General features: G+C 40.5%; 1 protein-coding gene across 12 annotated transcripts in view; it reads right to left on the bottom strand.

The window, feature by feature from the left end:
- ANKRD44 (ankyrin repeat domain 44) overlaps window positions 1–27,792 on the bottom strand; it is a 311,506-nt gene that overhangs the window by 64,444 nt on the left and 219,270 nt on the right. For all 12 annotated transcript variants that reach the window (XR_004382975.1, XM_032860168.1, XM_032860169.1 and 9 more), the window contains exon 16: window positions 24,154–24,265. Coding sequence is in view for 11 of the 12 variants with exons in the window: in XM_032860168.1 (XP_032716059.1) it covers window positions 24,154–24,265 (112 nt within the window). In the remaining variant the exon portion in view is untranslated. The remainder of the gene's footprint in view (window positions 1–24,153; window positions 24,266–27,792) is intronic.

The following is a 27,792-nucleotide window of genomic DNA, read 5'->3' as shown; positions in this document are numbered from 1 at the left end:
GGAAAGGCTTACCACCTGGGCAGAATGGAGCTCTCACTTAGAACTTCATAACAGGATGACAAATGGCCCAACAGAAGGCCCACGATGGCAGCACCCCAATACATTCTTATAAAGGAGCTTAGTAAACATGATCCATAATATACAGACTAAATTCCAGAGAAAATATCATCATCATCAACTTGATAGAGCTCGCAGCTAGTGAGAAACCCATCCTTGACACTGAATTTGCACAGAAAACCTGTGAATTGAATGGAGAATAAGATAGAAAACAGATGTTAACCAAGCCATCTAAATTAGGTAGAGCATTGTTTGATCCATTTTAAATCATTTCTTGTTTTGGGAAATGTTGAGCTTGGGGGAGTGGGGTACAAATAAGTATCTTGTGTTGTGTCGGTGTTGTGATGCATGAGAAAACCTCCAGCCAGTTTCAGATTTTAATCATCTTACCCACATTACAGATGCAGGCTATCTGGCAGATGCGCAGAGGAGGGAGCCTTATCAGTCCTCAGCATCTAATTACTTATCTTAAAGAAAATTAGGCAAGATTCCAAGTCTACAGAAGACTCATGTTCTGTCGGGAGTTATTAATTACAAGCCGACTTAAGAAGCATTAATTTGTTTTGGTAATCACGCCAGGGTGTGTGCAGCTCTGCCAAAACGCACAGGAAGTGGAGATGAGGGAGAAGGTGAGCTGCTCGGCTCGGCTGGTAAAGGGGGGATTAAAACCAGATGGCCCCAATTTGTCTCTTTCAGCCAAGTTCCAAATAAAATATTCCTTGCGCCGAAGTTTAAATTAAATTGGCACCCAAACGCCCCACCCCTGAGTAAGAGTCTAACTCCTTCTTTTTGATTTCCGGGTTTGTTGTTATTGTTGTTCTGACGACCTTAAGATAGTTAAAGCATACTCTGGCATATAAACACACCTCCACCCACACTTGTGCACGTGTGGGAATAAGAAGGGAAAAGAACAGAAGTTTAAATGGGTTATCTTTGTATGGTCGAATTATATGGGATTTCAATTTTCTTTTTATTTTCTATGACGTTTCTGAAATTTCTACAATTTTTTAAAAAGATTTTATTAATTTATTTGACAGAGAGAGAGATCACAAGTAAGCAGAGGCAGGCAGAGAGAGGGAGGGAAGCAGGCTCCCTGCGGAGCAGAGAGCCTGATGTGGGACTCGATCCCAGGACCCTGAGATCATGACCTGAGCTGAAGGCAGAGGCTTAACTCACTGAGCCACCCAGGTGCCCCTGAAATTTCTACAATTAAGCACATATTATTTATAATCAGAAAACGACTTGAAATAAGGTAACTATACCCCTCTCATCTTTCTATTCTATTCCCTAACTATGATCTAGTTCTACTGATACTGCTCTACTTTAAATACTGACATGAGCACTTACTTTGAAAAAGGGTGACTAACCAATCATACTAATCATATCAAAATCTCACCTAGTATTACCGACTTGTACAGCTGTCTGGACAACAGATTGCTAATGGGTAACACATTAACATGTTACTCAAGAACTAGTTTAGTAAGGACTTCTCAAATTCTATGTTCCATAATATACATATCTTCATAGTCTGGCGATGCATAGGTGGAGGGAAAGAAAAAAGGAGAAAATATACTTCAGGTCACCACCAGGCCAGCTATAGGACATATTGAATATATACGACTCAAACTTTGGAATGGATTTGAAAACGACTGTGTCCAAGCTCGATGTCTAAAGTTATGTGCAATCCATACATTTAACAAAATTCCTTGGCAAGCTGATAATATAAGGTACTGAGGTTGGCCTAAGTGAAACACAAAAAAATTCTTACAATACATGAAGTAACATAGGTTTACCTAAATTTCATGGCCAAAAAAGAGAGAAAATGTTTGTCTTGGTCTGATGCTAAGAAAACTCGAATGATTGAACTTATTTGTATCAACACAAAGGCTGACAAACTCACCTCAATAAAAAAAAGTCGTCAACCAATTCCAGTTCAAAGCCAGAGCCACATCAAACATTAAATGCTACTACCACTGAAAAGAAACACATAGACCTGTACCCCTGAAACAAATAATATTTTATAGGTTAATTTAAAAAATAATAAAGAGAAAATAAATATCTTATTAAAATGAAAGTCTAGGTAGTTAAGCAAAAAGGTAATGAAAGTCTGTTATGAGTAGAAAATGAAGAAAATCCTAGTGCCTACCACTCAGGTAATGATGCTGTCTTGATATGAGCCACTAAGTGAGAAGTAAATTATGCCCACAATGATCCTGGAAGCAGATAAGTGATCTTGTCCTTTAGCTATTTCCAGTTTCTCATTGTTAACCCCTGGGGAATTTCTGTTCGACATATGACAGTTTCCTGATGAGTATAAGGCCATATGGGTAGTCCCAGGGCTCTTCTAAAATAATAGGGAGTTCTAGCAACTCTTAGGTTAAAGCAGCACTTACAGAATACCTTCTGTACAGATGCTATAGTAGTAGATGCTCTGAGGCCACAGAATAAGGAAAAGATTCAGTCCCAGGAAGCATCAACCTGAGGTAGACCTGGGAAAACAGGTAGTGCTTTGGACAAAGAATCCTTCACGCACTCAATACTCTTACACTGGCCTTGGGCCACTCAAGTTCTCCCTCACAAAGTAAAATTTATCTGTCCTATTTCTCATTCATTTAAGCTTTTGCTCTAAGCTAAGATGCTGGCAGGTAAGAATGTTTCCTCCAAGGAAAGTACTTTTTGGTTTAACAGAAAAACAATAACCTGACCCAGAGGAATCACTTAATAGCAAGAATTTTAGCAGCAGACAAGTCAAGAAACACAACATTACTAGGAATTCAGAAGTCCTTCTCATGCTTCCTTATCATTAACCCCTTCCAAGATTAACCACTTTTCTGCTTCCAGCACCAGAGACTGGTTTTGCTCATTTCTGAGCTCTTTTTAAGTGGTATAATAAAGAATGTATTCTTTTGTATCTGATTTCTCCTGCTCAACATTATGTGAGTTTAGCCCATGTTCACACGTGTAGTTGTAAATCGCTCATTAGCAGCAGCAAGCCTTCCATACCTAGGACCCAGACAATACACCATTATTTCTGGTGAAGGAACAGAAATAAAAGTAATCCCCTTGTAAGGATAGAGTAGAAGCAAGAATCCTCTGCTCCTGGGGAGGGCATAAAATCCTTTCAGACCTACATCTTATACTTACAAAAAGCAGAGTTTTGCTACCAGGCTAAGAAGGGCAGGATCTCTCTTCTCAAAAATCACCACAGATACAAGGCAGAGTTTGTCATAGGATAGGGTTGCTGAGAAAACCCATCCCCTGAGATCCAGGTGCACAGGGACTGCTTAACAGTGAGGCTGAACCCAGGCAACAGAGAGCCCCCACAATAAGCCTAGGACAAGTAACAAGCAACAGCGATGTGGTGCTGGGGAAGAGGCGAGAGCATGGAAAAGGATCACTTCTGTGGAAGGGGCATGCAGGGACATTGAAAGATGAGAGGGAGGCATGAACACTGAGCAAAACCTTTTGCACATCAGGACAAGATAGCAGGAGCGCATTCCACAGGAATATGAAGCCTCTGATGGACTGAAGATAACCATGGCAACAACAAACTCAAACCCCCGTCAGCTCTGATACATCCCCACACTAAGAGGAGGGCTACCCATTTCCAGCTGCGAATATTATTTACTTCAGTCTCTGCTGATTTTCTACACAAAACTCCAATCATTCATTCCAAAACTATGAGAGACATAAAAAAGCACGCAAAAAACAAAAACAAAAACAAAAAACCCCAACTTATTTTCAGGAGGTAAAGCAATCTGGCATAAGACTCAAAGAAGTGGGGCACTTGGGTGGCTCAGTGGGTTAAAGCCTCTGCCTTCGGCTCAGGTCATGATCCCAGGGTCCTGGGATCGAGCCCTGCATCGGGCTCTCTGCTCAGCATGGAGCCTGCTTCCTCCTCTCTCTCTGCCTGCCTCTCTGCCTACTTGTGATCTCTGTCTGTCAAAAAATAAATAAAATATTAAAAAAAAAAAGACTCAAAGAAGGATGACCCAGTTGGTAGAACCATTAGTCATGGACTATAAAATACCTAAGATTAACATGTGAAATGATTCAGTAAAAAAAGGTTAAAAAATTAACTATGAACAAATGGCGAATTTCAGCAGAGAGATAAAAAACTATAAAAAGAGTTAAATGGAAATACTAGAAAAAAATATCAGAGGTGAAGAATTCCTTTGACAGGTTCACCTGCAGACTGAATACCATGGAAGGAAAAACCAGTGAACTTGAAAATAGGTCCATAGAAATGATCCAAATGGAAACACAGAGGATAAAAAAATAGTGAGAGAAAAAATAACAAAGTACCAAGAGCTACTCAAACGGTGTAACATATGTGTACTTAGAGTCACAGAAGATGAAGAAAGAACCAGCAAAATGTCTGAATTTTCCAAACTTAAAGAGAAAAAGATATCAAACCACACATCCAAGAAATCCAGGGAACTTCAAGCAGGATAAATGCCAAAGTGGGTGAAATACACTTATAAACATGCTAGCCAAACAGCTGAAACCCATAGTTAAAGAAAACATCTATAAGATCACCAGAGGGGAAAAAAAGAAACATTATACTCAGAGGAGAAAAGGATTATAGAAGATTTCTCATCAGAAATTATACAAACCAGAAGACCATGGGGTGACATAACTAAGGTACTGAAATGAAAAAGTTGTCAATATAGCATTCTATAACCAGTGAAAATCTCTTTCAAAATGAAGGCTAAAATAATAATAATAAAATAACAAATTAATAATAATAATATTAAGAAGAAGAAGGAAGGGGAGGAGGAGGGGAAGGTGGCGGCAGCAATGACGACACAGGTCTTATCTGAGCAGTAGTATATGAGAGCTACCCTTGTTTCACATCCTTACAATACTTGGTATTTTCTTTTTCATTGGCCATTTTGGTGGTCATGAAGTTGAGGCATAATGCGGTAGACAAAACAATGGCTTCCCAAAATGTCCACATCCTAGTTCCCAGAGCCTATGAACACATTACCTCATAGGGCAAAAGAGAATTTACAGCTGTGACCTTAAAATGGGGGGATTATTGTGCATTATCTGGGTAGACCTAATCTAATCACAGGAGTCACAGAAGTGGAGAACCTTTCCCAGCTGAGGTCACAGACAGATGTGACACTTGAGTAAGTGTCAGAGAGATGCAACATTGCTAGCTTTGAAAACAGAGGAAGAGGAGGAAAAAAACAAGGAATGAGGGTAGCCCCTAGGAGCTAAAAAGAAAGGGATGGAGATTCTTCCGTAGAGCTTCCAGAAAGTAAATGTGCACTATCCACACCTTCATTTCAGTGCAATGAGACCTGTGTTGGACTTCTAACTTATAGAACTGTAAAGTAATAAGTGCATGTTGTTTTAAAGTGCCAAATCTAGGGTAATTTGTTATAGCAGCAACAGAACACACATACATATATTTGTGGTTCTAATTTGCATTTCCTTAAAGGCTAAGAGAGTTGAGCAACTTTTCATGTTTACTGGGTATCTTTTTTCATAAAGTGCCTTCAGATTTTTTGTCCATTTTTCTATTGTTGCTTATCTTTTCCTTATTGGTTTTTAGGGCTTATTTATGTATTCTGTAAGTTATTTTTTTAAAGATTTTATTTATTTATTTGAGAGAGAGACAGTGAGAGAGAGCATGAGAGGGGAGAGGGTCAGAGGGAGAAGTAGACTCCCCACAGAGCCTGGAGCCTGACAAAGGGCTCGATCCCAGGACTCCGAGATCTTGACCTGAGTCAAAAACTGTTTCTTAACCAACTGAGCCACCCAGGCACCCTGTCAGTGTTATTTCTATATTCTGCTTTTTCTTATGAATGTATTGTATGCTGAAGCTTGCCTTTACACTCTTTTTTTTAAAGATTTTATTTATTTATTTGACAGAGAAAGAGAGATTACAAGTAGGCAGAGAGGCAGACAGAGATAAAGGGGGAAACAGGCTCCCTGCTGAGCAGAGAGCCCGATGCGAGGCTTGATCCCAGGCCTCCGAGATCATGACCCAAGGGGAAGGCAGAGGCTTAACCCACTGAGCCACCCAGGCGCCTCTTGCCTTTACACTGTTAATAGTGTCTTGTAATGAAGAAAAATTTTACTGTTAATATATTTTCATCTATCTTTGCTCCAGCATCATACTGTTTTCATTACATTAGCTTTTATAATAGATTTTGATATCTGAAAGTGTAAGGCCCCAGGTTTTTCTTTTTCAAGATGGCCTCGTATATTCTTTTCCCTTTGCATTTCCATATAAAATTTTAAATCAGCTCTTCAATATACACACCTATACAAAGCACTACAGGGATTTTGATGAGTTGGACAGAGTGGTTATCTTGATAGTACTGAGTCTTCTAATTAGTGGAGAAAATATGCTTTTCTGTTTATTGAAGTAGAGTTAATTTTTCTCCATGATATATTATAGCTTTACAGTATGAGCACTTAATGTTTTTTGTTATTGAAAATTATAATTTTTTGTAAATGTTATCTTTTTAAAATTTCATTTTCTATTTGTTGTTAGTGGGATATAGAAAAACAACTGATTTTTGAAATATTAACCTTGTATATGGCAAGAGTAAGGGTATATATTAGGTAGCCATTCATTTTTCTCAATAATGTTTTGTAGTTTTTATGGAAAGACCATTTTATCTAAAATATTTTAGATGTTAATAGAAACAAAAGTATCTTTTATAAATAGTGTATTTTTAAAATTTTATTTATTTGTCTTTGTTAGTGATATAAAGAAATACAATTGCTTTTTTGTGTGTTGACCATCTCGAATCCATCTCAAATTTTGTATATGGTGTGAGGTAGAAGAGAAAACTCATTTCTCCCTACTTGCATATTCAATTAACCTACCACCTATCTTAATGTCTGTAACATAATTATACTTGCAAAGTGGCTTTTGCCATGTGGGGTAACATATTCACAGGTTCCAGAAATTAGGGTGTGAACATCATTAGAAGGCCATTTGTCTACTACACTTTTGTTTCTTTTTCTTCCCCTACTGCACCAATTAAGAGTTCCAGCCTAATGTTGAATAGAAGGGGAAATAGAAGGTATATTTGTCTTGTTCTCACTGTAAGGAAAAAAAAAGCTTTCAATATTTCACTATTAAGAATGATGTTTGCCAGAGATATTTTGCAGATAATCTGTACCAGATTAATGGAGTTGTTGTCTATTCCTAGTTTGCTACATAATTTTTTTATTAAAATCACAAACGGGCACTGAGATTTACCAAATGCTTTTATTCTACTGACTGAGATGTTTATTTCCTTTTTCTGTTAATGTGATAAATTACCCTGATTAATTTTCTAATGTCAAAATATTTTTTATTCCTAGAATACTCCCCTTCAATTGTGATATATTATCTTTTTAGTGTATTGTTGCACTTAATTTCCCAATATTTTGTTTAGAATCATCAGTACTTTTGGATGGAAGCTTTCAGTCTAAAAATTCTTTTTTGTTCTATCTTGAGCAATTTAAGAACTGTAGATAATACTGAAATAAGAGTAAATCCTTTTCCTCAAGCATTTTAAGATCTTCTGAAACTTGTCTCCATTGGTCCAACCACCTAACAGTTCTTTTTGCTTCTGTCTAAAATTCTTTGTGATTTCTTTATCTAAATAAAATGAAACATGTCTGGGGGTTGGGGTAAGAAAAAGAACTTTATAGGAACCACATATTTCTGACGGAGCAGCCCATACATTTATTTTCAGCATTTTTGCCAGTTGGCAGTATAAGCTGAGTCCATCAAGATGACGCTGGGTGCACTTTAGAGAGTGTCTACCTGCTACATTATTTGTGCTTAATAAATATGTGGTGACATTAACAGCAAAACCACCAGGTGGTGCCACTAGAGGTAATGGTCTGCTTTTTCACTCCCAATAGTAAAGAATGTTTTCTTTCTAAGTACTATCTGGAAAAATCTCTTGGGATTGCATACTAATAATTATCTACTCCTTCATCCCACCCCTGACACCGCAGGTCCCCAAAGTCACCAAATATTTAACTCGGTATGGGCTCAAAGTTATCAGAGTAAAGCACTGGAGTTGGACTGGGGGGTTCGGACAGGTGTTCTCTCTACATATAGCCTGTGAGTCTATATACATTTTTCAGCACTGAATTGTTACTGCTGCATGTTCTGCAAATGAAAAAAAAATACCATACAAGATAAGAAGAGATGGTGAGTCATTTTCATGAAGGTCAGAAGCCCAGATTTGATGTCAGCTCGGTTTAATTTTTTTTTTTTTAACCTCCCAGGACAACATTAGTTCACTGATAAAATGTGAATGACATCTATGAAGGCTTTGATTATAAAAGAGTCTTCATTAAGTCTGGGACCTAATCACCACTGTAAGTGGGCATCTAAGACAAAAAGGCAGCAGGTCTCCTGGATTTCATGCTATGTAAAATGTATTCAGTCCCCTGTCCATTACCCAAGTATCTGTCAACAAAAGTACTCAGCCGAGAGCTAATTCAGTTGAAGTTCTGCACTGCAAAACACTTGACTGCATTAAGTGACAGACATATTGAAATGGTGACACACAGTCAACTCTGTAAAACAGTCAGGGTCATGGGTATTTATATTTGCTCAATTCCACTCCATGGGCATACACAGTTCTTTGTGTATTACCAGAAACACAATAATACTGGCGTCATGTTTCCATGGCGACTTCTGGGAGCAATTTTTAAATTTCAGAGTTACTTCTTTTAATCAACTATAATGTTCATCTAGATGATATTCCCAGGTTACCCTGATTTATATTACCGTGTTAATTTACTTTTTGCCTCAGTGCAAGGTGAAATTTATTTGCCTAGGGCAAGAGAGGTTTTATTTAGGGGGTAGGTAGGTTGGAGAGGGATAGAGAAGCTGAGGGACATGGTAATTATATGGTAATATGATTAAAAATTGTAGAAAAAGAGAACAAAGAACATAATAGATTTGAATAGAAAAATTATTAAATTTTTGATGATTAAAAAAACTGTGCAATAGAAAAAGGTTTCTGCTTCAGAAAAGCACATTGCTTACCTCAACGCTGTGCAAATCAATGTCATATCCCTTTGTACACCATTTTTACGTTACAGTACAAATTTCCCACTGTAAGCATCAATGAACATCTTAGTGGTTCTAGCCCTATCAATCAAATACACAGCTTTAAAAAAAATTTCTAATGATTCAACTAAAGCTAATTTTGGTGGGATTCTGAAACAGTAAGCACCACAGACTACTTCTAGCTAATGAACATTAGAAGAATTAGCACAGAGTCAAGTGAGTGGGTAAAGAAAGCTGTTATTATTTTAAGCAAAATTAAAACAGATGGTGGAGACTGACACACATGTGTTCAGATATGTGCCTGCCTCACATTTAATCTTTTATGAATGGCTGATCCCAGATGGTGGGGGGATTCTGAGATACAGCAGCCATCTTCCTACTCCAATATATATGTGAGTTGTATCTTTTCTATCTAGTGGGTAATCCAAACGCCATCCAAAGGAAAGAAACCTTTCGAAAGCAGGCTCTCGGATACTTCAAAAATGAGGTGTTGATCAGTTTATCAAAGCAACTCTAAACGTCCACCCACATCCTGCATCATTCATTTCATTTCTGGTTTGGCTCCCTACTCCAGATCACACACATGCTGAGGTGCGGAAAGAAGGAAACTAGAGACAAACACAGCAAACACACTCTGCTGACAAGTGTCAGTGGACCTCTCATTAACCTCCGAACCCAGGAGGAGCTGTGCCCTCTTCTGAACTCCCACAGCAAGTCCCCTATACCTCTTCTGGAATATCGTATTTCATCTCTGAAAAGGATGAGAGTAAGAGAAACACGAATTCTAACAGAGCAATTATAGTACTTTGTTACATTTATTTACATGCTGATTCCTGTCACTGGATACTGAACTCCCAGATACAGCAGTTTCTTCATCTTTGAGACTTGGCACACAGCACAGTGCCTGCCAGACAGGGGGAAGTGATTCAGATACAGTAATAGTGGTTACTTACACCCATCGTGTGCTGTACACTGTGCTAGACACTTTACTTACGTGATCCCGTTTAATCCTCAGAGCAACCTAAGCCCTATCTGACAGTTGAGGGAAGCTCATGTAAATGAAGGAAAATCTTTCAAGACTTTGCAGGTAGGTGATGGCAGAGCTGGCATTCCCACCCAGGCCTGTGTGACGCGGAAGGCCTTGAACTTGCAACTATACAAAGGGCCCAGCTCCCATAGGCTCTGGCCATGAGTTGTAGGGTGGGAGGGCTAAGAAATGATCAGCGGCACTGATGTGGGAAGTGGCTGAGGGCAGACTCCACGCACTGAGCACAGCGTGGGCAGCCCCTACACCAACACTGGCGGACGGCGGTAGGAGCAGTGTCTTTTCATGGACATCTGTGTCCCGGTGGCTTTTTTGGATGTTAATGGCAGGTACCACCATAGCATCATGACTAGGAGGGAAGGGAAACAGTGGGTGTCCTGTAGTAGCCAAGAGATGTGCACAGAGCTCATGGGAAACACGTCGAAGCTTTTTCAGAATGAACTGCAGCCAAAGCTTGGATAGGATGCGAGGAGATAGGGCCAGAGAAATACTTTGGAGATGGTTATTTTAATTCTATTATTACCATATGGGCAGCTAGGAAATGTGAATGACATTTTGAGCTGATAATTATACAGTATATATTTTACCTCCCATATTCCCATACCCCCCACAGATTATAATCGCCTTGAAACTAATATTCATGCCTAACATATAACTGTGTCAGCACATTGCCCCGTAATTTATTTACTCCGTATCTCCAGAAAGCAACCATCCTAAAAGGTAGCTAATGTAAGATAAGTCACACCTCGGAAGTTGTCCCAGTGGACCGCCAGATCACTTTCCCTGGAATCTAGGAAAAAGAGCAGCTGTGCTAAGGACTTCTCTAACTCCCGGGCAGGTTACCAAGGGTCTTCTGATTGACAAGGCCCTGGGTCTGGAGAACAAGAGAACACATGAGGTCACCAGAGTTTGGGCTCATTGACTTCTACTCAATTCCTTGATTTTAATTTTATACTCAGGAAGAAGACTGCTGATTTCTATTTAGTTTGTAAAAACTGGGTCTCCTATTTGGAAGGGAACATAGCTATAGCAAGTGACATGAATCCCCTGGTCCTCTTGGGAGTTGGACTTTTCACTGTAAATTAATAATATTCTTGCTTATCAGTCTCATAGGACTGATAAGGAGGACTAATAGCATTTATGAACTCATAAAAGCAGCTACATTGATCCTGATCTCCAACCTCACCAACTGTCAGGACTATTATAAAGCCTTAAAAAGGCCAGCGCGCAGGAAATACTAACTGCGTATCATCTTTACTGTAATATTTCTTACACTTTAAAAAATATTTTTAAAAGAGATAATGATACCAAAACCATGCTGCTTATCTGAAATGATTACTTTGGATGATCTCTTATATAGTTCGTCTCACATCAATGTGAGGAATTAGAGATGCAAAGACGATTGCTATTAACTAAGAAAACTTTATGGAATAAAAAAATAATTTTTGTGTAAAATAATCATGTGTTTGGAAAACTACAAATTTTCGGGGCACTTGGATGGCCCAGTTGGTTAAGCATCTGTCTTCAGCTCAGGACATGATCCTGGGGCCCTGTGGTCCTGGGATGCAGCCTCACATCGCTCAATGGGAAGCCTGCTTCTCTCTCTCCCCCTGCCTCTCCACACCACTTGTGCTCTCTCTTTCACTCACTCTTTCTCTCTCTCAAATACATAAATAAAATCTTTAAAAAAAAAAAAAACAAAACACTACAGGGGCGCCTGGGTGGCTCAGTGGGTTAAAACCTCTGCCTTCGGCTTAGGTCATGATCCCGGAGTCCTGGAATCGAGCCCCGCATCGGGCTCTCTGCTCAGAGGGAGCCTGCTTCCTCCTCTCTCTCTGCCTGCTTCTCTGCCTACTTGTGATCTCTGTCAAATAAATAAAATCTTTAAAAAAAATGGTTCAAATTTAAAAGGTAATTAAAAAAAAAAACACTACAAATTTTCCCTAGAAAAAATTCTATGAAGTTGTGACTATATTAGATTGCCTTCCCAGTGACCAAGTGAATTTCATTGTTCAGTATTAACAAAAGTCCTTCCCAAGTATGGAATGGCAAGGATTTAAGTCCAATGATATTACCACTTGGATTATAAGTATCTGCTCATACAAGAAAATAAATCTCAGTTATTGCTCAGTGATTTGGTTTTTCCAAATATCCCTTTCAGCTGTTACAGACGGCTGAGCCCTACACCCACCTCTGGAATCTTAGAAAGGCTCTTTGTTCTCTGTGACTATCATAACCTTATGACCTGAAGGCACAGGTGTCTATGTCAGCTCTCCTCCTGACTCCACAATGCTCAGACTTCCACATTTTCTGTTACTGAGTGAGGATCAAGAAAGAAGTGATTATTTTAGGGACCTGATCTAGACTTCACAAACGACAAGTCTTTGGCAGCTGCTAAGGCTAAGGCATCCTTGGAGAAACAATATTGTTGGGAAGTCACTCCTCCCTCTGCTCCCCCTACCCCCTGCCCCCAGGCTGGAAGGGGTCATTCCTAGCAGCTGTTCCTAAAAGCGGAGTGAGGCCAGGCTGAAGGCAGCTGTTACAAAGATACTGAACAGAGATTCCAGAAGGAAGGCTGGGTCCAAGTAAGAGTGTTTTTATGAAAATATGTGCTTAAGTCCCGGGGCCAGAGCCGCAGTAGGATGTACTTGAGAGCTGTAGCTGGTGTCATTTTACTTCTCACTAGGTGGGTAATACTGTAAGGCAGCTCTGTTCTCCTGACAGAAGAAGGAAAGACACACTTGTAGTGAAGACAAGGCTTTCCAAAGATGACGCAGACATAACTGTTATTGGCACTGTCCAAGGTTGTCCCGCTTTCCTTTGATAAAACCTATGACCGCACGCACATCTCAGTGATATCCTGGTTGGATGGCCCTGCCTTGGTGGGTGTGGAATTTGGATGTTCTCAGATAGCGTTAGCTTTCAGAGGTGGAATTTGCCAGTCTTCCAGAGAGTACCACATAACAGTTAAAGCTTGAAGTTGAGAGTCAGATAAACATGGTTGGAGTCCTGGTTCTGCATTACACCAGCTGTATGACCCAGGGCAAGTTATTTGAGTTTTTCATACTTAAGGTTCTTCTCATGTGAAATATAGATAAAAATGGAGGTTCCTTCACAGTGTTGTTGTGAGAATTAAATGAGACAATGCAGGCACTGGGCCTGGGCCAAACATGCTTGCAATAAATGCTCATTACTATGAATTTACTAAAAATAGGCAGAGTTGTTAAATTTCTCCTCCATGAGAAAGGCTTTTTTTTTTTTTTTTTAAGAGAGGGAAGGAGAGGGAGAGAGAGAGATAAAGGTGGGAAAAGGGTCAGAGGGAGAGAGAGAGACTCTTAAGCAGACCCCCCACGCCCAGCACAGAGCCTGACACAATGGTCAATGTCATGACCTTGAGATCATGATCTGAACCAAAGTCAAGAGTCAGACACTTAACTGACTGAGCCACCCAGGTGCCCTGAAAGGCTTTGAAAGAGAAGTAGGGTTTGGTTTTGTTTGAAGGATTGGTTCTTTCCAGGAATGAAGGTCTGATGACTTTTAATTTTTATTTTATTTTATTTTTTTAAAGATTTTATTTATTTATTAGTCAGAGAGAGAGAGAGAGAGAGACAGAGGGCACAGGCAGACAGAGTGGCAGGCAGAGGCAGAGAGCAAAGCAGGCTCCCGGCAGAGCAAGGAGCCCGATGCGGGACTCGATCCCAGGTCATCGGGATCATGACCCGAGCTGAAGGCAGCCGCCCAACCAACTGAGCCACCCAGGCATCCCGGTCTGATGACTTTTTAATCGTTGATCAAAGTTCTATGAACTCTGGTGCCACAAAGTTCAGAGAATCTCTCCTTTTTCAGACCTTCCTCGATTTCTTCCATCAGCATTTAGTACTTTTCAGGAGATAAGTCCCATATTTCATTTTTTTGGCAGTTGTCAATGATACTATATCTTTATTATTTTTTTAAAGATTTTATTTATTTATTTGACTGAGAGAGATCACAAGTAGGCAGAGAGGCAGGCAGAAAGAGAGGAGGAAGCAGGCTCCCTGCGGAGCAGAGAGCCTGATGCAGGGCTAGATCCCAGGACCTAAGATCATGACATGAGCCGAAGGCAGAGGCTTTAACCCACTGAGCCACCCAGGCGCCTCAATACTCTATCTTCAATTTGATGCCCACATGTTCATTCTGCCTATATAACAATGCAACTGATTTTTGTTATATTTATTTTGTATCCTGTGACCTTGCTATATATACTATGAGTTCTAGGAGTTTTTTTCTTGATTCCTTGGGATTTCCTATGTAGACAATCATGTTATCTGCAAATAGGGAGTTTTACTTTTCCCCTTCTGATCCTTATGCATTTTATTTCCTTTTCTTGCTTTTTGCTCCAGCTAGCAATTTCCGTACAATGTTGAATGAGAGTGCTGAAAGCAGTCATCCATGCTTTTTCCCAGGCTTAGGAGAGAGCATTCAGTCTTTTACCATTAAGTACAATATTAGCTGTTTTTTATGAAGCTGCTAGATGCTTTTTATCAAACTGAGAAACCTCCCCGCTATTCCTGTTTCTTCTGTGAGTTTTTTAAAAAGTCTATTCAAGATGATGAATCTATTCAAGGTGTTGAATTATCATAATTTTCCATGTCATTTGACATAATCATGTGATTTTTTCTTTTGTTTGAGATTTTTATTCCTTAACCCATTAATATGGTGAATTATGTTGACTTTCAATGATCAAAATAGGCTTTCCCTATAATGATCCCACTTGGTCATGATATACAATTCCTTGTATATGTTACTGAATTCTATTCCTTAATATTTTAAGGATTTTTGCATCTATCTCCCTGAGAGATACTGGCCTATATTTCCTTGCCTTTGTTTGGTTTTGGTGGCAGGTATTAGCTTCATAAATGAACTGGATGGTATTCCCTTCTCTTCCATTTTTTCAAAAAACATCTTAGAGAATTGGTATTAATTCTACCTTAAATATTGGGTAGAATTCTCCAGTGAAATCATCTGGACCTGGATATTTCTTTTGGGAGAGTTTTAAAATCCAGTTTTCTTTCTTTATTTCTTTTTAAAATTATTTATTTATTTGTCAGAGAGAGAGAGAGAGAGAGTACAAGCAGGGGGAACAGCAGATAGAGGAAGAAGCCAGCTCCCCACTGAGCAGACAGCCTGATGTGGGATTCAATCCCAGGACCCTGGGATCACGACCTGAGCGGAAGGCAGATGCTTAACCAACTGAGCCACCTTGACATCCCTAAAATCCAATTTTCTAAGTAGTTATAGGGCTATTCAAATGATTCACTTTATATTGGGTAAATTGTGGTAATTTGTGTTTTATGATTAATTGATCCACCTCACAACTTTGTCAAATTTATGCGTGTAGAGCTATTCACAATATTTCTTTATTATCCTTCTGATGTCTGAAAGGTCTCTAGTAACACACCATTTCATTCCTGATACTGGGAATTTGTGTCTTCTCTCATGCATGTGGTCTCTCCCTTTCTCCCTCTCTCTCTTTGGGTCAGTCTCTCTAGAGGTTTGTTATTAATCTTCAAAATAACCAGATTTTTAAGAATTGACTTTCTCCATTATTTTTCTGTTTTCAATTTTATTTCTTTTAGGTCCCATCTCTATTATTTCCTGTTTCTGCTTATTTGGGCTTTATTTTATTCTTCTTTTTCTAGATTGAGGTGGAAACTTAGATTGACTCGAGGCTTTTCCTCTTTCCTACTCTAAGCATTTAGAGCTATAATTTTTCATCTGTGCTAATTTAACTGTGTCTCCACATTTTGATTTGTTGCATTGTTCTTTTCATTCAATGCAATGTATTTTTTTGGAATTCCTTTGAGATTATTTGCTTTGACCTGTGGATTATTTAGAAGTCTGTTATTTGATTACCAAGCATTGGACATTTTTTCTTGTATGTTTCTGTTACCAATTTCTAGTTTTATTCTATTGTGGTAAGAGAACATACTCTATATGATTTCAATTCTTTCACATTTATTGATGTTTATCCAGTGGTTCAGGATATTTTGGTGAATGTCCCATGTGCACTTAAAAAATAGTCATTGTTTTTGTTGGGCAGAGTGTTGTATAACTGTCAATTAGATCCTCTTGTATTATTGAGCTTTTCTATATGCTTCATGATTTTCTGTCTAGTTGTTCTATCAATTACTAAGAGAGAAGTGCAAGTCTCTAACTATGATTGTGGATTTCTCTTTTCAATTCATTTGATTTTGGTTTCACACATCTTACAGTTGTGTTGTTTGGTGCATATACGTTTAGGACACAGTCCTTCAGTCTTTACTAGGCTGCCTTCCCCGCATCGTCTCCTTTGGCTCCAGCCAAATTAGACTACTTTTCTGCCTTATCCAGGCCTTCCCAATGGGTCTTTAACTGAATAGGAAGGAAGGAAAGAAAGCAGGAAAGAAAAAAAGAGAGAGGGAAGAAAGGCCAGATTAAATTTTTTTAGGCTTTTAAGCTATATTCTCTTTAAGAAACCTTCCTTTCTCCTACATCACTGAGTCCTTTAGAAGCTCCTGTAGCAAGAGCAATAATTCCCCTTCCTTGAAGCCCTTAGTGCCTACTATCCACCTGGAAGAAATTACAGAAAATGTGTATGTGTGTGTGGGGGGGTCAGCATATATAATTTTAGTTTGGTGGGTGTCTTCATATCAGTTTGACACATCAGTATAGGTTTTCAGATCTTGAGGAAGAAAAAAATGGCAGAGATATTGCAATAAAACGAGTTGATGCTGGGAAGCAATCAAATCTAAAGAAAAGGCCAAACCACAGAAAAGTAAATTTTCATTTCTTCTCCCACCTGTGTCTCTTCTATTAAAAAAACCTTCCTAATAGGACAGTCACCATAATAGTTATAAGTTTTAAGTTTGGGTAGAATTTAAGTTTTATCACTAAGTCAGGCTTAATCATTCATAAGTGTATTTCATTTGTTCAACAATTTTGGGTACCTGATAAGTGCCTGGCATTACTAGAACCTCTGTCTTATAAAGTTGGTATTTAAATCCACATACATGGAAAGAATAATAGTTCATTCTTCCTTCAAGCTTGGCATTAATCTTCCCTAAAACAATGATGCCAAGTGTGTGACTTTGTACTGAATCAATGAGTCATGGTGTAAAATCATATACTAATTTTATTCTCCTTTTCCCAGTACTGGGTCTAATCTCTTTACGAGGCTACTTCTTTTCCTGTCACTTCTGATAAAATCTTCAGCTAATAATAGAAAGTCCTCAGGACACTTTAGCTACAAGTATAACTTTGTATCAGTAAACAGTGTGTCTCCTCCAGCGTAGTAATCACAAACTCTGAATGCTGTTTAATGTTGAAGCTTCTCTCTGCCTCTCACAAAGCCTGTAGTGGGCAAGGAAGGAGACAAGGCTGACTACTTTGTCCCCAGCCTAGGGCTTCTCCTCCTCCCTTCTGCTCATTGTCTGTCTCCGCTTCTGCCTCTTCCAGGACTGGGAGAGCCAGGGGAAAAGAGGACACAGATGGGGACATGGACAATGGACTGGTACCCTCTGGCAGGGACATTCTCTATCTGGGATGCCAGGTAGGTTCTGAGCAACCCCACCTCACTGGGACCTGTCACCTGCAGCTCCCTCTCCCTGTGTGAATGGGCCTCTGTTCTAGCAACTCACATTCCCTCCCTGACCTGCTGTCCCACCCCAAGCATCCTGGGTCTCCTCACTCTTGACTAGGACCCAGGAGAACTCCAGGCCAACTCTGGCTCTTGGCGCACATTTGGACATTTGGAAGTGCATACTTTTGACCCATCACTGATGGGGATGGAGTATTTCTCAAACGCAGACCTCTTTTATTTAATTTCTGGCAAGCAAGCTCTGGTCAGAGTTATACAGTCTTTAGACTGTTATGTCAGTTCACCTAGCCCCTAAATTGCACGGGACGCATATCCGGTATCCAAAAAATCTCCTCAGAAATTCTGTCACTGGGCTTGGAGTCGGGAGAAATCATCCGTATAATCCGCTATGGTGGGAGGGGGGCAGTAGTGGGATTTATAGCAGAGCTGTCCCCCTTACAATCTGCCCTCGGATCTCCAACTTCCTAAATGGGTAAGGGGGCCATGGGTTGAAACACTGGTGCTCCATTTTGAAACATGGAGGCAATGGCCCCACTGTCCTGGGCCATCAACAAAAGTGAAAATGAAATCGTTTATTTTTTTTTTTTAAAGATTTTATTTATTTATTTGACAGAGAGAGATCACAGTAGACAGAGGCAGGCAGAGAGAGAGAGAGAGAGGGAAGCAGGCTCCCCGCTGAGCAGAGAGCCCGATGCAGGTCTTGACCCCAGGATCCTGAGATCATGACCTGAGCCGAAGGCAGAGGCTCAACCCACTGAGCCATCCAGGAGCCCCAGAAACCCTATTCTGTTTAACTCTTCTCTTATACCCTGCTTTCTTAGTCTTGAGAAAGTTAATTAGATTTTGCCAATATAAGTACATCTTCTACAGAGCCACGTGACAATGGTCCCCTAAGGTCCTGTGATAAACGTAAGAAACAGCTCAAAACATTGAGTAGTTTATCTGAAAGCGGCATAATTTCAGTGTTCAGTTGCCCAGATAGAGTTATCTCCAGAGAATCCCAGAAACTCCTAGGGTAGACAAGCCGGGACATTTGTCACCCCCATGGACTCTCACAGTTGAAGTCCAAGTTAGCTCATAACAGAGAAAGGAGGAGAAGGTCCCAGGGAAGCAGCCAAATTGCAAGTAATTTGGCATGGTGTAATCTTGGACTGAACTTAACCACAGGCCTCGAGTTTTCAAACAATCTTTCTAAATTTCTGCAGGCAATCTACGTAATCATATTGACACATACATTTTTCCATTTCAATAACAAAACCACAAAGATCTTTATGTTCACAGACAAATCTCTAATATTGTAAAAGAAAAAGAGCACACCAATATAAACTCACAAATCCCAAATAGGGACATGATTCTGTAATTTTCCCCTGCAGAGCCAGTAAGAATGCATTCCAGATAGGGGAAAGGGGAGGCACAGGGCTCTCCTTTGCCAACTCCCTTCCCCCACTCAGACATAAGTTTTATTCAGACAGGAGATGCTTTATTGGTCAAGTCTCTTCCATTCTGCATTGCTATTTTGAGCCCAACTGAATATGACTTATCACAGCTCTCAGCACACTTTCATGGGGAGAGTTTTGCTTGCACCCATAGTACATACGTTTCTGACCACAACCAGCTGAGAACACTGGCCTAAGTAGGCAGACTTGGCAGAATCTGGGCCTTGGCTATGCTATCAAGGCCAAGGAGTTCATAGTACTTTCTGGAAGTTGTTTGCTCTTGGAACGAATTCAATATAAATTTATATAAGGAAGTAGAGTGAAAACAACTAAAATAATTTCTGTTCCTTCTTGATTACAGCAGAATAGACTGAACACAAAGCATGGTTTATAAATTCAAGCTTATGATCACAGCGAGGAGCCACAAACCATGAATGCCAAGGAAACCCATACCAAGTTAAATGTCAGAGTCAAATAAAATCTGCATCAAAATTAATGATATGTATTTATCGATATGCATAAGCCCAGTAATTGCCCAACTAGATGAGGAAAGAGGCAAAAGACAAATTTTACCAAGGTTCCAAATCAGCTGGCTCTGAAGGTCACTCACCGTCTCCCGTGCCACACCATCTCCCGAAGGACCAACTCCCAAAGGGCCCTGGTGTCACAGCGAAGGCTCAGGGGCTGCAAATACACTCTTCCTTCCACAGGCCAGAAACACAGGCTAGGGAATGTGACATCAAGAAATGACTCCCTGCATAATTCCTGCTTGGAGGCTCCGGGAAGCCACTCAGAGCTACTGGAAACTTGTCTTTCACTGGTATAATTCCAGCAGAGTCAGGACCGGTCTGTTAAGAGGATGATGCCCCAGGAAGGTAGGGGTGTTTGTGGTAAGATGAGGGAGCACACTGACAGAGCAGTGGTGAGTCTGGGAAATGCACCTCCAAGCGCATACCGGCTAATCAGTTTGCTTCCCTAATGCCTAGCACCCAAAGAACGGGAGTTTTAAGGACTATGAGCGTATCGTGGTACGAGAAAGAGAGGAAGGGAGTATAAATTAGAAAAGGTGTCCCTCAAAAACCCAACTTATTGTATCAAGAATAAGCCCTATTCTCATCACAAGGAAAAAAAAATACTTTCTTTTCTTTTTTTTTATTCCTTATGATTTTATTTATTTGAGAGACAAGGGGGGAGGGGTAGAAGGGGGGAGAGAGAGAGAGAGAGAATCCCAAGCAGATTCTGTCCTGAGTGTGGAGCCTGATGCAGGGCTCCATCTTAGGACCCGAGATCATGACCCAAGTGGAAACCAGGAGTTGGACGCTCAGCCGACACCTGGGTGCCCTGTTACACTGCACAGCTTAACTTTACATGTGGTACGTCGAGTATATCTCAGTATAACTTAAAGAAAAAAATAATTAAATGGCATTTCTGGCACGTGATAAACACGCAGTAAATGCCAGCACGGGTGGCCCCAGCCACTCCCAAATCCATTCGCAGCTCTGTGAGCCAGCAGTAAGCCAGCAGTAAGACGGTGCAGTGGTCTGGCTCTGTGATGTTAGTCTGATGGGAAAGCCCAGCATTGTGTTTTGTTTTGAGTGGGAGGGGGCGGGTCCAAGAATGTCGGTACCTTGTTTAGGATCTCTGCTTAGCTGAACCACACCAAGGAGGAATTTTAGGATGCAGTCCAAAATGGAAATATACAGAACTTTCCATCCTACCACAATCATTTGGGGGTAATGGAGGGTATTTTCATCCCATCTGTGTTGTAAACCCACTCTGGTCCTTTCTTGAAAGCAAACGATGACATTTCTACCAATTTATATCGATAATCTGGCTTTTTTAACTGACACTACAAATTAAGATAAATGGATACCTCCCCTACCTAATTTCAAATGTCTTAAAATTGCCAAGAATAATCATTTCTTTGTAAATTACACAGGGCAAGTTTTGATATAATCAAAGAAGTAATCTCATTATGAGACAGAACTTCAAAAAAACTTCATGTGGACAGAAAACCTTTTCATTGGAGAACAGAAATAATGGCCCTGAAATGGCTTTCAAGAAAAAATGAAAATAATATGCAATATATTATTTACAGAGAAAGAAAATGTTACAAGATAATCATTTTCAGAGTTACTTGGGCTATGGGATTAAAGATAACTCCTCAAAGTACTTTAAAACAGCAAAGTTATTAAGACTATAATAACTTTGTAATAAAATTTCATATGTCCAATTATGACATGTGTTTTTCATAGAGAAAACCAATTAAAGACAGCTGTGTCTTAAGTACATTTTGGACCGCAGGCGCATAATGGGTTTTAACAACAGTCAGTCTTCACGCTGCCACTGATTACTAAGCACACACTTTGTGAGGAGCCTTTCTTACGTGGGACCTAGACACAGAGTCCTGTCCAGTGATAGGTCTAGATCCACTCCCACAGCAATGCTGGCATTAGAAGGCAGAAGGGATATTGTCTTCAGCCAGTTCCTACCAAGCTTTTGCTCTATGCCAAACAGCCTTGGGGGATGGGGGAGTTTTGCCCTGCACTGGGAGGCAGCATGGTGTGGTAAACATTTCTTGTTTTTTAAATCGGGAATCCCAATTCAGAAGCCTGCTTCTTCCACTGGCCAGAGCTATGTCTTTGGTACAAACCACTTACCGTCCTGTGGTTTGGTTTGCTCTACAAGATAAGGGACTGCCCCTTGGCTACTTGTGGTTCTCCCTGAAGGTCCATCTTATAGAAGGCTATGGAATCACTAACTTTCTACGTCTTCCTATGGTACTGGATGGTTTTAAAATATGTCTACAAGTTCTTTGACACCCTTTCCTTTGAAAGATGGAGTCTAATTTTCCTCCCTGGAGTGACCCTGTGGGACCTTCCAGGCTAGATTATTAAGAGCAATACTGTCTTTCTGTCACTCATTCTTGTTCTGGCTCCCCCCGCTCTGTCCTGAGCAGAACGTTTTTGGATCCCTGAACCATCATGTAAGATATCCAACTACTCTGAAACCACCAGGCTGGAGAAAACCACATAAAGCAGCCCCATAAAAGCTATTTAAATCTTACAACCCAGGTGATTGACATGAGTAAAGATGCCAGCCCCAGACACTGTCTATAACCTCAAAGGATACGTTTAACTGGAACGACTAAGCTCAGCCCTTCCTGAATTCCCGATCCACAGAAACGGTAAGAGATATGAGATAATGACTTGTTTTAAGCTACTAATTGTTGGGGGTGGTTTGTTATGCAGCTGCAGTAACTGGAAGAGGAACTCTGATGGAATCAAAACGAGAGGAAAAACAATGCCACCCCAAGATCAAACAAGGAGATCTTCAGCATCCACAAGAAGCTCAGGAAAAAAGACTTAGAAGTCTTCAAGAATGATGAGGGCAGTATAATTCACCAATAAATGCCACACAAAGCAGCACTGGAATAATCAGCTCTTTTTTTCCAATCTTCCCTTCATTTTCCAAATGTCTATGAACATTTTTCCACATCCATGGCTAAGAGAAAAATAGTAAGAACGACCCTAAGTGGGGGCACCTGAGTGGCCCAGTTGGTTGGGTGTCCAACTCTTGGTTTCATCTCAGGTCATGGTCTTGGGGTTGTGGAACTGAGCCCCATGCTGGGCTCTGTGCTCAGCTGGGGGTCAGCTTGAAGATTCTTTCCCTCTGCACCATCCCCCCCAATTGCATGCACACGCTCACTCTTTCTCTCTTAAAAATAAATCTAAAAAATAAAAAAAAAAAAGGAAAAAGAAATGACCCTAAGTGGATCCACTTAAACCTACCAGCAAGGCCAAAGGTAAAGGAAAGTGGTGGGACATCATTCAGTCATTTCCATGCAGGCACTGATACAACTGCCTGCTGGCCTTCCACCTCATGCCTTCCATCACAGACTGGGTAGCAGATGATAAAATCCAAGTGTTTTCCAAAGTATACTTCCCAGCAACTCGGAAAAGTAGGACTACTCCTTTGAAAAGGACAAGGAAAGAGCTGGAGTCCAGTTAGAAATGTGGCTCCTACTATTGGCCCAAAGTTAGAGAGTTGGGATAGCCCGTGTGTCCTGGTGAAACGGACCCAAGGGTGAGGATGAGGAGATATCAACGGTGGCCTGTGGGCAGGATTTAACCACAAACCCACTCTTTCTTCCTGGCCTACTCAGTGTTTCCAAAACTGGAAAGTTCATGTAAAAAGTCTAGATTTCTAGTTTCTCTTGAAGCACCGGACTTCGGTCCTGAGTGTGACCACCTGATCTCCATCCCTGGAGGACAAGCTGTTTCTCCCTTTAGAAAGAGCATGTCCTATTTGTCTCAATCCCCCCACTAGTGCTCTAGACTTGGGCTCACTTCACTTGTTCACTTTACATTTCTGTCCCTGTGGTCACCAAAGTTTGTGTCTGGTGACCTATACCAAGAGAAGGGCTTCTGACTTCAAACATCAGGATGATTTTTCATAACTATAGGTTTGAAATCTTTGGTGCTTTAGAAATTCCAATAAATTCCGCTGCTGTGCCCTTGCCAATTTCGTTCCCTAAACTACACATGTGGGACCATGACAAGCATATCCCTAATGGTTATGTAAGTCCTCCTACAACCAACCCTACTGAACATTAGGGTGATCAGCGTGGCTTCAGAAAAATATACCGAGTGTTTCTGATATATCCAAATTATCTTTAAAATGCAAACTGTCCGTACAAGCAGTCAAGCATTTCGAGTCCAGATTAATACAGAAAAGAAGCAACTGCCAGTCCGCTGTGGGATGAGAGCATGGACAGAAACGGAGCAAGGTCAACAACATATTGTAAATTAAGACAACAGAATTACTTACCACAGACTATCTTCAAGGCAATTTCTAGTGAGGACTTAATTAGGCAATGAGGGCATTTGTGAGAGATTGAGACCGACATGTGCAGTGTGTGTTAGAGAAAACAAAACAAGACAGAACAACTCACCAATTCCAGACATTGTCTGTGGCCATAGGCAGCAGCGTAATGTACGCTATTGTAACCTTCCTTGTCCCGGATCGACGGATTTGCATCATTTTGAAGCAGAAACTCTAGACATCTGTAAGTATAAAAATGAGGTGTTATTTTAGAAGACATCTCTAGACCAGAAGCAATACTTAATGTAGATATCTTCCTATTATGAATGTTCCACAAAGCACTTTGTGAATTTAAGCATTTCTTTAAAAATCCCCTGGCAATAAGGGTTTATGTACCGGAAGTTTTATATGTGTGTGTGTGTGTGTTTCCGTCTTAGCTTCAGCTTAAATTAGTCATTCTAGAATTCAGGAAAGGCTTTAGGAACAAGAGGGTGGTTAAGTTTATTGAGAGGGGGGAAAAATTATCCATGACTGTCCCCTGCCCACTGAGTTGTTTTAAGGTCATCATCAATATTGCGTATCTATCCAACACAAGGTTCATATCTGGACTCTGTTCTATTAAAATGATCCAGTTGTCTCCTCCTGCATTGATAACAGAATGTTTGGGTTTTTTTTTTTTTATAGTTGACGTACAATGTTATATTAGTTTCAGGTCTACAACACAGTGATTTCAGAATTCTCTACATTACGCAATGCTCACCAATCTAAGTGTGGCCACCTTCACTACAATGACGGTCACACCGTCATTACAATATTATTGACAGGACTCCCTATGCTGTACCTTTTATCCCCATGATTTATGTATCTTATACCTGGAAAGGGGACCGTGTAAAGCCCTTCACTTTTCCGCCCATCCCTCTACCACTTCCCTTCCAGAAACCACCAGTTTGTTCCCTGTACTTAGGAGTCTGTGTCTGGTTTTATTTGTGCATTTCTTTTCTTTTTTAGATTCCACACATAAGTGGAATCTTAGGACACTTGTCTTTCTCTGTCTGACCTGTTTCACTTAGCATAATAAAGAATAATTAAGTCTTTCTTCCCTTTTTACCTTATTTTTTTAAATTATGTTAGTGACCGTACAGTACTTCATTATTTTTTGATGTAGTGTTCCATGATTCATCATTTGCGCATGACACCCAGTGCACAGAACCTGTCGGCCATCAAGATTACCGAAGAGAGGCACCTGGTGGCTCAGCAGGTGAAGCAAAGTTAAGCCTCTGCCTTTGGCTCAGGTCATGATCCCAGGGTCCTGGGATGGAGCCTCACATCGGGCTCCCTGCTCGGTGGGGTGCCTGCTTCTCCCTCTCCTCCCCACTTGTGCTCTCTGTCACTATCTCTGTCTCTGTCTCTCAAATAAATAAAATCTTAAAAAAAATTACTAAAACTGAGTTCTAGAGCTCCACATTCAGAAGATGAAGTCTCAAATTTAACAAAGATGTGCTCAGCCCAATGTAAGAAGAGAGGGGGGTGTATTTTAACCTTGCAGTTGGAGACTCGGCGGTCAATCAAAAGGTTGGGAAATGAAAGCTAGAAAGAATAAGAAAATAACAACAAAGAAAGAACTTAAGAATAGCCCAAACAATAAAAATATTAAAGGAATGAGCGAATATTTAAATAATATAAAGGATTAATTCTGTAACCACATTTGAAGAGAGAGGTTTAAATTGCATCATTATGTATAGACTAGAATAAAATAATAAATAATAAGCTTAAAAACCTTTTCTGACAAAGTTGTCATTTTTCTGAAAAAGCCACAATCTTTACAATAGTTTGGAGGAAGGAGCTCCACCTTCGCTGAAATGCCTCCAACTCCAGGACACATGTGCCCAGGGATGTACAGAGTTCTGTTCCAGGCCTATTACAAAACATACAATCCTGCTGCTTAAAAAAGAGAATAACTAGGCAGGAGACCCACTCCATAATTTCAGTTTTCTATCTGTAGCATTGGGATGTACATGTCCTTTATAAAGTCAAATTTCTACAGTTTACTCAAACACTTTATTTTTGGTTTTGTTTTTATTTCTTTTTTTAAAGTTTTTATTTTAATTCTGATTAGTTAACATACAGTGTAATATTAGTTTCAGGTATAAAATAAAGTGATTTACACTTCCATACACCATCCTGTGACTCAAACACTTTAAAATGACACTCACCTACTTTTTGGCATAAGGCAAAAGGAGTAAATAAATCACACACAAACACAATTAAAACACATTTCAATTTCTAGAAAAACTGATGGAAGACATACATTTTTTAAACCAAATGTCATGTGAATTATCCATAAAATGCTCCATATTAAATCAGACTAATACTGGAGTCCTAATATCATGCAGTCTTTGGTGATTTGCACCTTAAAAGGAAGTCTTTTTTTTTTTTTTTTGTAATTAAATGCCCATGGACAGCCTCCCAGGTCTGACTCACTTTAAGCAGCATTCGGCTCCTGAAATAAAATCCTTCAACAGGAATAACATTGTAGTGGACACAAAATCCCCAGCTTCTGAAAGAGCTACCTTCTAAAAATCAGTTGGTGAATTTAATATGTAATTTGAAAAACACCTGGACTTGCTCTCAAAGAGTATTTACCCCAGGACAGAGCCGTGCGATGCTACTGACAGCACTCTTAGGAAAAACAACAGTACTACAGAACTTGAATATTCTCTATATCATTTGTGAGGGGAAATAAATTCCAGTTTTAACTGGGGATGCTTGTCTTTTCTCCTCCCAGGCCATGGCCAGCAATTTGGGGACCAAAGTTGCAAAATCAAGACATGCCCTTTAAATCAGGACTGCATTTGGGTGACAGGTATGGCTTCTGCACGAAGGCGCCCTCAAGCAAGCTGATTCCCTGCCTTCCCCTGCTTGTCCTTTTTCCCTCTCCACAGCTGTTTTTTTTTTTTTTTTTAAGATTTTATTTATTTATTTGACACAGAGAGAGAGAGAGAGAGAGGGGGAGAGAGCACAAGCAGGGGGAGTAGGAGAGGGAGAAGCAGGCCTCCTGCTGAGCAGAGAGTCCAATGCGGGGCTCAATCTCAGGACCCTGGGATCATGACCTGAGCTGAAGCAGATGCTTGACAACAGGCTCCCTCCCCATCAGATGTCAATAGGGCTGCTCTGGCACTGGGCAAGTTGCCATTTTGCTGGAGGAGGGGCATTTGCTGAGGTGGCTTAAGATTCTACAGCCTTTGAATATCACTAAGTTTGGAACGTTAGGGCCAAACCTTGGTCATTGTTTTACTATGTGTCCTGTCTTCACCCCAGGGACAGCCTGTATCAGGGCCACACTCTCTAACTCCCTGCTCCACCATGGTCTGGACATGGGAAGAGAGCCCAGTGGACAGCAGGAAGATCCCAGAAGGGACACAAGCCTTCGGGTGACAGAGAAATGGGCTCCTCTGACAGCTGGAGAAGAGAATAAACGAGTTAGGAACCATGTGTGCAGACTCTTAGAGCACCCCCTCCCCAGGCCCCACAGAGCGGGACACAGAATGTGGGCAGCGCTCATTCATTTGCTCATTTTTTAACAAACAGTTACCGAACCCCCGTGACACACTAGGCACTGCTCCAGGCAGAGCACGACCTTCGCACGGTGCCTTGTCACACAGGAGGGACTCTCGGAGGACTAAGCATTAGTGCTTCCTACGCTTCGGCACCCCTGGGTGATGGCAGTGACTCCCAGCTCTTGTCACAATCCAGGCTGAGTCTCTACCGG

Source organism: Lontra canadensis, unplaced genomic scaffold (assembly GCF_010015895.1).
Source record: "Lontra canadensis isolate GAN:19392208 unplaced genomic scaffold, GSC_riverotter_1.0 scaffold18, whole genome shotgun sequence".
In the NCBI taxonomy this organism is placed as follows: domain Eukaryota; kingdom Metazoa; phylum Chordata; class Mammalia; order Carnivora; family Mustelidae; genus Lontra; species Lontra canadensis.
Note: the sequence above shows the minus strand (reverse complement) of the source record. Positions and strands in the feature narration are given on the sequence as shown.